An 11340-nucleotide genomic window follows, 5' to 3' on the forward strand; every position below is an offset into this window, starting at 1 on the left:
CTCGCAATTTGGTCAGGTGACCATTGTCACTGAGAGACAATACAGGGAAATAAAAGACTCCAGGCTTTCACTGGATCAAGACAAAGACACATCTTCCAATGGAGATGCTTGTTCTGCTGAGAACTGTCAAAGGAAGGATTCCTCTACATTTTAGGGAGGCTTCCACTTTCATCTTCTTGTGTCTCTGGAAGTAGAATGTGCAAGAAAATGAGTATGGGGTGTCGGACCATGGGTGCATATAAGAGACGCTGGCACTTTGCCCTGTTTGGGCAATGCACAGTGTTTTGTTAACCACAAGGAAACTCATAGCATGATGAAAGGCTTAACACAGCTGCTGTAATGCTCCTATATTAATGAAAATTATATGATTATCAACTAAGACGAGGAACTACAGTGCGGGCTTTACCTCAATTTTTGTGGAGTAAATGCAGAGGAGTTGGTGGTTCCGCCCTTGCTTTAAGAACCAGGGGTTTAGAATGTTACCCCATGACCTTCAAAATTGGCTAATTTGCTGGGACAACTGTTTTATTTTTGCTTTGCACATATGTTGATTTGCTGAAATTGTCTAAGTGAATAAAAGACCAGTATTAAATGTGATACAGACTGTAGCCCGTGATGTAATTGTAGGTATTTTATTGATTTTTGAAAGAAAAATAAATACTTATAACATCTGCTGGCCAATAAAAGTAATTTAGTGACTGATAATTGTACTTAGGTGTAATTTTTTTTTCTGTGATTATGAATAGTAAATACACATTTGTGTACTGTATTTAAAGGTCTACTCACATCAGCAGCTGTGCTAAACACAGTCTCTAGTGTGTGGTAGGATGACAACAGTGCCAATTGCACCAATCTTAGTGCATGTCAGTATTTACCTTTTTTTCTTTTAAAAAAACATTGTTGAAATAATACAATGTAATATTTCATTACATTTTATTGGACACAGCACAGTGCAAGGTGGAGGATTGCATTATGCTGTAAAAAGTACTGCAAGCACGATTTTTTTTTCATCTAACACATCGCAATGCAAAGCAACGTGACGGTATGAACTTGTCTGGTAGAAGTAACATACAACCCGATTTGCGACTTCAGGAAATTTGATAATAACTACATGTTTGTAAGAAATTATGACTATTTAGATATGTGGAGTAAGTATGTGGAAAAAAGGTAATTTGATATTGTGTTTTAAGTTTTTATATATTTCATTTTTCTTACAAGCAAGTTTATTATTACCCCTGGTTATGTGTCTGGTACACTTGCTATCTATCTATCTATCTATCTATCTATCTATCTATCTATCTATCTTTTTATATAAAAATCCTTTGAAATTACCAGATTTTTTCATAAAATGCTTCTAAAATGCTGTCTGATCTCCAGCTCCATAATAATAATAATAATAATAATAGACATACACAATCAGTTTAAAGCTCAAAGCCATCTTTTGACATACTTTACAAATGAACTATGTCCCTCACTAACATGTGAGGCCGCTGGGTGTGAAGTATAAACTGTATGCAGCTGCGGCTATCACAGCGGCGGGCAGCCATGTATTCTTTTAATGAATACAATGCTTCCTCTGATTGGCTGAGTCAGAGATTGTCAGAGATCATCAGCCTGCCTCTCTGACTGTCAACCAGAGGAAGCTTTGTGGCAGTGATAGAATACATTGCTTTTTCTGATTGGCTGTAGGCCACTGTAAGAGACTCTACTGTGTTCCAGGTATGAGACTAGAAGTCTCACTCAAACCCAGAGCACAGTGCGGTATTCTGTATGTAGCCGCAGCTACATACAGTTCATACCACACATCCAGCTGCCTCACATGTTAGTGAGGGACATCGTTTGTATGTGCCGAGCTGGTCCAAAGTATGTAAAGCATGACAAAAGATGGAGTTCAGCTTTAAACTACGCACCCACAATGATAATATCTATACTGGTTAAACATTAACATCTGGAAAAGAAGAGTACCTAGTAGAACCTTAGTGTCCCTTAGCTACTGAGTAGACTTTTAAAATGGTTAGGAGGACCATTCCTAAGACCATTCCTACTTAAAAACTGTTTCAGTAAATTGTGTTGGGCTGGGATTTCTTGCAGAAATGCTCTCTTTGAGTTATGCACAAATATACAGAATACAGCATACAGAAAACAGAATACTTTATTAATCCCAAAGGGAAATTGGTGAATCTGATTGGTATCTGAGTAGGGTTGAAGTCTGGACTCTAACATTGTAATTTCAAATACACATTTTCTTTTGTGGTATATCCAGGTGATCTTTTGCGGGCAGCAGATATTTTCAAGAGTAGTCTTTTTTGTAGGGTGTTCTACAGTACCATTCTTATTTAGTTTTTGCATGGCGGATATTTGATTTTGCAAATTCCTGAGATTTTCTGAAGGAAAAAAAGACAGAAAGTAGTAGGCAAAGTGAAATGCCTTGTCCATCATAAATGAAAGTATATTTATTTTTGTATTAGCAAGAAAGTGATGATATATCTGATAAAATAGTGTGTTGGAAAAAAGTATGCTTTGTAACTTTTTTGTTTATTGCGTGCTTTGCAGAGTACAGTTAAGCTACGCTCACATAAATGTGGGTGTGCGTGTAAATCACACGCATTCCCACACCCACATGCAGCCATACACAAAAGGCAGTGCTGCACAGAAAATGTGCAAGGGTGCCTTTTAACGCTTAATGGCACCCCTATGCACTGAAACACGCTGTGCTGTTTTCTGCATACAAAAATGCATGGTGCAAAAACACTGTGTGATTTCCGTGTGGCCATATTTTATAAAAGGTGCAGAAACCTTTTCCTTGCAGAAAACTCAGGCACAATAGGCTGCTCGTGCTACCACGGCATGCAGAGCCACATACATGTGAACCGGGCCTTAAAGTGACTTAGTGAGCTTGCAACAGAATGTCTCACCTACTTGGTTTTTAAAGTAACACCCAATCTGAACCAGAAAAGCTATCCATGGATAGTGCTGTGTAAGTTTTAGTGCTTCATCAGCAGAGGGGTTAGTGATTCTTGCCAGTAGGTGGGGTGACACAGGAGTAACTTTTCTTGAGTACAAATTATTTGTAGTGAGTATTCAGCTAATGCTGCCCAGGAAACATGTAACTAGACATGGCTTTACTCAAAAGCATTCATGCAATGTACTGGTTTTAAAGCAATATTTAATTACTAATGTTTAGATACAACATACTTATAGAATTTATTTTTGTTTAACTCCTGCTATAATTACCTATTACCTATTCTACAAACTGTGAAGCATCTAACCAACTGTACTAGCATACAGTCTTATAGGCTGTACATTGAAGTATACCAGATTGTCAGAAAAGTCTGCTAATAGAAAAAACATACCTGATGGTTAGATAATGTGCTAATAAGAAGGTATTAAAAAGTGTACAAATAAACCGCATCATGAATAAACTAGTAACAAGTCTTACATTTTTCACACTTAAACTGATTTTAAAGCTTAACTCCAGCCTAAACTTTTTCAGATAGATTGGAGAAAGCTAAGAACCTCTTCCAAGTTTGTATTACTGTCTCTGTCCTGTTCAGGTAGATTTTATCGTACTTCTTGTCCTAATTACTACACAGCAAGTAAAAGGAATCTCCTCAACTGGAACACATACAGCAAGGGAAACCTTACAGCAGATTTAAACCATTCTTATATTTAATAAAGTAAGGTGATATTATTTCCTTTAGTGCACCCATTAGATTAGGGAGCATTAGGGAGCATTACCATCCTCCCCTAGTGATCACACAGGAAGTGAAGAAAAATGTCCTCAATGGGAACAAAGACAGCAATAAAAATTCCAACTTCCCTCACAATGTTAAAAGCTAACAAAAAAGTTTTGGTTTGAGTTGGGTTTCAATAATAGTGTTTTTGAAATATACAGTATGGTCAATATGCTATTGTTACCTATACTCATTACTTTAATGTAAAGAAATATTTTGCATATCTAAACAAATCTAATATAATATTGGACTTTGGGCTAACTGCCATATAATTGACATTGTATCAATGCAAAGACTAAAAACAGAAAGATTGAACAGTACTGTGTACTGAAACATTTCAGTGTTGCAGTTCCTCACTTATACCTCAGAGCGCCGCTGTTTGACCAATAAGGAGAGGAATACAGAACTGGAGATCCACTGGTATTTTCATCTTTCACACACACTGCAGATCTGCGTGAAGAGGCACAGCCATTTCTGGATTCTCTCTGAACAACATACATGAATTATTATTTTCACAAAAATACATCCTTTTTTTCTCTGTGGATTACAAATGCTGAATATCCTAAATGGACTCTTTTGGAACATGCTGAACATGGAAGAGATGAAGCACCATTCACAGATATACAAAAGGATAACATGGCAAGTGATATTTACCTTCTTATTTTCCTGGCTGTGTCATTTAGTCTCAGGTCAGATTCATTATTCTATTGTAGAAGAAATTAGAAAAGACTCTGTTATAGCAAATATTGCAAAAGACTTGGGATTAGATATTAAACAGCTCTCATCGAGAAAGCTGCAAATTATATCACATATATCAGAGAAATACTTGTATGTGAATGTAGATAATGGAAATCTCTATATGAAGGACAGGATAGACAGAGAGACTCTGTGTGGGGCAGCACCTACCTGCTTCCTAACCTTTGATGTTGTGGTTGAAAATCCTTTTAATATTTTTAAAGTGAAAATAGAAATTCAGGATATTAATGACAATCCTCCAGTGTTTTATCCAGAGACTTTCACTATAGAAACTATTGAACTAACATCACCAGGAACAAGATTTACATTACAGCATGCAGAAGATCTGGATATTGGTGTTAATTCAGTACAGAAATATAAACTTAGTGACAATTCACATTTTACACTAAGTCAAAAGATTAGCAGTGATGGATTTATATCTCCTGAGCTTGTTTTAGAGAAATCACTGGATCAAGAATTACAAAATGTTCATGAACTCATTTTAACAGCTTTGGATGGAGGAAATCCTGTAAGATCTGGAACAGCTGTGCTACAAATCATTGTTATTGATGTTAATGATAATTTTCCAATATTTTCCCAAGAGGTATACAAAGTTAGTGTAAGTGAGAATACTGCAGTAAATACTACTATAATCAATGTAAATGCAACTGACAGAGATGCTGGTACAAATGGGCAAATCACCTACTCCTTCAGCAAAACATCAGGAAATGTCCATCTTTCTGGGCTTTTTAGTATTCATCCCAAAAGTGGTGGAATCAAAATCAACAAAATGTTAGATTTTGAAGAGACAGCAAACTATGAACTGTCTGTTCAAGCAAAGGATGGAGGAGGAATTGTTTCCCGTTGCAAGGTTTTGATCGAATTGATAGATGAAAATGACAATGCTCCAGTGATATTCATCACCTCATTATCTTCCCCTATTCCTGAGAATTCTACATCTGGACAAATGATAGCTCTAATCAGAGTCCATGATAAAGATTCAAGAGAAAATGGAGAAGTGGAATGTGAGCTCACAGGGGAAGTGCCTTTTAATTTAGTTTTGTCTTCTAGCAGTGTGTATACAATTGTGACAACAGGTCCTTTGGATAGAGAAAAAGTGTCTAATTATAACATACAAATTGTAGCCACTGACAGAGGATCTCCTCCACTTTCCAGTCAGGAAACCATCAAACTGGATATTTCAGATGTTAATGATAATCCCCCACTATTTATAGAATCTACTTATGTTGCTTATGTACAAGAGAACAATTTACCAGGTGCCTCAATATACAGTATACAAGCATATGATCGTGATACTGGGGACAATGCTAAAATTATATATTCCATTTCAAACAAAAAGATGGAAGATCTTTCCATGGCCTCCTATTTATCTTTTAATATAGACACTGGAGTTATCTATGCCCAGAGAACATTTGATTATGAGCAGCACCAGGAGTTTGTAGTAGAAGTAACAGCTAAGGACAATGGACATCCATCTCTCAGCAGCAACACAACATTAACTGTCAAAGTAATAGATCAGAATGATAATGCACCAAAACTCTTATACCCATCCATAGAGAGTGGAGGATCAGCTGGGTTTGAGATGGTCCCTTTTGGTGCTGAGCCTGGATCAATAATAACAAAAGTGGTTGCAGTGGATGCAGACTCTGGACATAATGCTTGGCTCTCTTATCATTTTGCACAAATAGCTGAGCCATCTTACTTCAGCATTGATGAACATACAGGTGAAATTCAAACACAACATGTTTTCCATGAGAAGGATACACTGAGTCATAAGGTTGTGGTGATGGTAAAGGACAATGGGATTCCATGTCTCTCTGCTACAGTTACCGTCACTCTTGTTGTTGCAGATAATTTCCAAGAAATAGTTCCTAAATTTGTCAATCACTTCCCTGATGAAGATTCTCAATCCAGTTTGCAGTTGTACTTGGTAATCGCCCTAGCTGTAATATCTTTGCTATTTATTATAACAGTCATGTTGGCTGTTATATCTAAATGTAGGAAGTCTAAACCATTCCAGGTGTATGGACCCGTCAGGTCAAATTTATATCCTCCAGTTGATCCCAGGATGTTGTCTCAATATGCCAGTGGAACACTAACACTTCCCTACTCTTACAATGTTTGTGTAGCTTTGGATTCTGGAGAAGGTGATTTTACATACATGAAAACTAATCAAAATGTCCCTGTGGATAATCTGATCGATGCTGATAATTCTGGTCTTGAAAATGAAAATTTAAAGGAGGCTTTGCCAATTAGCAGTCAAATCCAGGTGAGTTTTTGAAAATGGAAAGCACTGTCCATTTTCTCTCCTAAGAGCCTTACATTTTATTACACTCCAGAGAAATTTCAATAAGTCTGTACTTTGTCTCAACTATCATGATTGAGATAGGTGATCTAACAGTTACCTAACAAATTATTTTGGTATAGGAAAGATTAAGTATAAACGTAACGGTTGGAAAAGTAAAGCAGCCCGATGATTATGTAAAAAATAATCTATTCCCCCATCAACATGGACTCTCCCCCTCCCACAATGCTATTCTGTCTTGCGAGAGGTGAGTCTTCCCTGCAGGCTGAACACAATGATCGCTGCTGGCAGGTATAGCCAGTGATCGCCTGTAAAAAATCTGCCAGGCTGCTCGAACTGAAATCAATCAATAGATTGACTTCAGCACAACCAACCTGCACATAGATGGATCGTATCTTGGCCAGTCCTTCCTGAACCAGCCAAGATTCGATCCATCTATGGCTGGCTTAAAATTTACTGATGATTACAGGGGAAAGAGAGGCTTTAGAAAAAAATGTGAGGACTAAGGCAATATTCAAGTGTGTCTACAGCCAAAAATATTTATTTCCTTTGCTATTCCATAACAATTACCTATTTATCCTGCAAACTGCCTGTTCATTCAGACACTTCCGGTGTTGGATAAACAATGCTATGGTATTTCCTCATAAATGTATGGTGACCCAATGCTGTCAGCACTGGAAGCTTCCATATCTAATTGCAACATGATGGAGCACAATGGAAGCTTTCTCTTGTTTAGGCATTATGACAAGGCTTCTTTAACCATAGGGAATCTTGTGTCATGATAAAAGTCTTAACAAAGCAGCTGTAATTTCCATATTTCTATGAGAATTCAATGGTTATGGAATCAGGTGGGGAACTACAGTGTGGACATCATCTCAGTTATTGTGGCGTAAATGGACAGGGGTTGGTGGCTAAGCCCCTGCTTTAAAAACCATGAGTTTAAAGTTTTACCCCATGCCCTTCAAAATGGGCTTGGCTAATTTGCAGGGATAACTGTGTTTCATTCTGTTATGCACATTGATATGTTGATTTACTGTAATAGTCAAAGTAAATTAAAGGCGGTTATTAAATGTAGTCCAGACTGTAGAACTTGATATACTGATGGTTACTTTATTGATTTTTATAGGAAAAAGATATACTTATAACTTCTGCTGACCAATAAATGTAATTTTGCGATTGGTAATTATATTTAGGTTTGATTGTATTTTTTTCTGAGGTTACAAATAGTAAATAAATATTTGTGTACTATATACTGCAGTTAAAACTTGCTTAGGCAAATAGACATACAAGCTAAGATGTGTGACTCCAGTATGTTTGATCATAACTATGTGTTTGTAAGATACTTTGACTATTTAGATATTTGGAATAAAATGCTTAGATATTGTGTTTTCAGATGTTTTTTCAAATCACATTTTTCTTAAAGGCCGCTGTCTATCTGTATACAATCCTTTAAATTTACCAGATTTATTCATGAAAGTCTGACCCCCAGCTAAGTCACAGTAACAGTTACACACAGTCAGTTTAAATTACACACACAACATTAAAATCTATAACTTCTTACTTTTTTTTATTATTAATTCTTTATTAAGAACAAGGCAAGAGGCATGAGGTAGGGAGAGGTCGCAGGTAGCTGCCACTGTCGACCAGTATCTCAATACCGCATGCACTAAAGGCAATAACCCCTAAAGAGAGGGGGGGGGGGGGGGACGGGGGGACTATTCCGGTACCAGGTATAATCAATATTAATGGTAAAAGGTAATAGTGACAAAAACAATAATAAAATATAAAAATTCCATTTTAATAGAAAACATGATTAAAAGATTGTAACAATAACACATACAGTTGCAATTAAAAACGGGAGCAATGCATACAACCAATTAAATTACAACTTGTAGTGAGGTAGACACAAATAGAGCTTGGATTCTCGACCGGTTTCGCGGTTTCACCGCTTCCTCAGGAGAGCAATATCTGTGGTGCAACATACAGTAATTGTAGTAAATACAATCATGCAAAGATTATACAAAAACATGAGAAAGCAGCAAAAACATTAAATAATACATTATATAATATACAATATAGATAGAAAAAGGATGGGCTCATCCGTTCTATGGTTGCCTGTGGGTACGCATGGCCCCAAGTGATTCCCCCCGCGGCGAACACAGGGGATGACTAAACAGACCCTGGATTAATAAATTGTATAATGAGGTAGAGTAAATGAATGAGGAATCAATCAAGGGAAGGAGTAGGGTGGGGGGGTGCCAGTGATGTGTTTTTAAAAAAATCAAACAGTGTGCAAGTGAGGGGGAAAACCACGGGGGGTGTGTGTGAATATAGGAAAGTGGGGGGGAGGGAAGGGGGGGAGAAGGGGAAGGGAGAGAAGGGGGGGGGAAAGGGGGAGGGGGGGAAAGGGGAGGGGGGTAGAAGGGGGGGGAAAGGGGAAAAGGAGGGAGAGGGAGGGGGAGGGGGGGGGGGAAAGGGGGGGGAAAGAGGGGGGGAAGGGAAGAGGGGAAAGGGAAGGGGGGGGGGAAAGGGGGGAAAAAAAGGGGGAGGAAAAAAGGGGGGGGGAGGGGGGGAAAAGGGAAGGGGGGGGGAAAGAGGGAAGGGGAAAGGGAAAAAAGGGAAGGGGAAGAGGGGGGACGGTAAGATGGGTAAGAGGAAACCCCACGGGTGAGGTGTGTGGGGAACAAGGTAAAAAGGAGTTGCACACATAGATATGAAACTGGCACTCACCCCTAAAGTGCATAGACATGCGCATGGACTTGAATGAGGACCAAATGCAGATGATCGTATAATGGATGGAATGAGGCCACTGGTTGTTATTGGGCAGTGAACAGGATCCCCCCAAGTACAGCTGGAGTGCTTGGTATGCACTCAAAGAAGTTACTCTACCTCATTATACAATTTATTAATCCAGGGTCTGTTTAGTCATCCCCTGTGTTCGCCGCGGGGGGAATCACTTGGGGCCATGCGTACCCACAGGCAACCATAGAACGGGTGAGCCCATCCTTTTTCTATCTATATTGTATATTATATAATGTATTATTTAATGTTTTTGCTGCTTTCTTATGTTTTTGTATAATCTTTGCATGATTGTATTTACTACAATTACTGTATGTTGCACCACAGATATTGCTCTCCTGAGGAAGCGGTGAAACCGCGAAACCGGTCGAGAATCCAAGCTCTATTTGTGTCTACCTCACTACAAGTTGTAATTTAATTGGTTGTATGCATTGCTCCCGTTTTTAATTGCAACTGTATGTGTTATTGTTACAATCTTTTAATCATGTTTTCTATTAAAATGGAATTTTTATATTTTATTATTGTTTTTGTCACTATTACCTTTTACCATTAATATTGATTATACCTGGTACCGGAATAGTCCCCCCGTTTTCCCCCCCCCCCCCCTCTTTAGGGGTTATTGCCTTTAGTGCATGCGGTATTGAGATACTGGTCGACAGTGGCAGCTACCTGCGACCTCTCCCTACCTCATGCCTCTTGCCTTGTATAAGATATTTGGGATGAAGGTACATGTATTTGTTTATATGTCCTTTTGATTTAAAACGCTCCCCCTTCCCTCTTTATTAAGAACCACTTTATTAAGATACTCCTCCTTTCCCCTAACTCCTTCCCATATCCTAGTATGCAAAGCTTAGAGTCTATCTCCAGTGTCTTCCTGTATATTTTATTTACTGTATCAATAACTCCCTCCCAATATCGAAATAACTTTGGGCATCTCCACATCATGTGTATAAGGTCTCCAGTTCCCTGGCATCTAGGGCAGTTGGCATCAGCTCTTTTACCAACTTTAAACAGTCTCTTAGGGGTATAATAAGTTCTATGTATCAACATCAAGCGTGATACTTTATGTGAAGGGGAGACTGATACCAATGGTTCCAGCTCCAATATCCTTTTCCATTGTTCCTGAGTTATCTCCCCTACAGCCTCTTCCCATCTTCTCCTCCCATTTGTAAGTTCTGAACCCATGCATATTTTAATAAGTATCTGTTCATATAACATGGAGATAAGTCCTCTAGTCTTATCCGCTACCATTATCCTTTGGAGAAGGGGCGTTTTATTCCATACTAGTGGATGTATCCTAAACTGGGCCGCTAATGCATGTCTAATCTGTAAGTATCTATAAAATGAATTATTTGGTATATTGTATTCTTTTCTCAGATCCAGGAATGTTTTCATAATGTTTCCATCATAAAGTTGTATCAACCTATTTATGCCCTGTGTTTCTCACTCTTTATCCCTTTCTATTAATGCTAATTCCTGCAAATTTTTATTATTCCAAAGAGGGGTGAGCTCCAACATCCCTGTGTATCCCATAAGTACTTTAACTGTTTTCCAGCTCTTTATAACTGCCTTTATTGTAGGATTGTTTTTTTTAATTTGAATTTTTTTAAACCATTTATTACAAATCCACATCGGTGAGTTATGTAGCAGATACAGCAATTGTGGCATTCATATCATTTTAATCAGACTACATCGGCCTGCCACCGATGGGAGGAAGCCGGCTCCAGATTTTACATTTTTGCTTGA

At 38.1% G+C, this 11340-nt stretch overlaps 1 protein-coding gene across 22 annotated transcripts in view; it reads left to right on the forward strand.

Annotated features, from left to right (window-relative positions):
- The window catches only part of LOC141132486 (protocadherin gamma-A4-like), a 489967-nt gene that overhangs the window by 262326 nt on the left and 216301 nt on the right, over positions 1-11340 (forward strand). The window contains exon 1 of one of the 22 annotated variants that reach the window (XM_073620903.1): positions 4157-6759. The exons of the other annotated variants lie outside the window; for them this stretch is intronic. Within the exon in view, the coding sequence (XP_073477004.1) occupies positions 4285-6759 (2475 nt within the window). The 5' untranslated portion in view covers positions 4157-4284. Of the gene's footprint in view, positions 1-4156; positions 6760-11340 lie in introns of those variants that run through there. 22 annotated transcript variants of the gene reach the window in all.

The sequence above is a fragment of the Aquarana catesbeiana genome, linkage group LG03 (assembly GCF_042186555.1).
Source record: "Aquarana catesbeiana isolate 2022-GZ linkage group LG03, ASM4218655v1, whole genome shotgun sequence".
In the NCBI taxonomy this organism is placed as follows: Eukaryota; Metazoa; Chordata; class Amphibia; order Anura; family Ranidae; genus Aquarana; species Aquarana catesbeiana.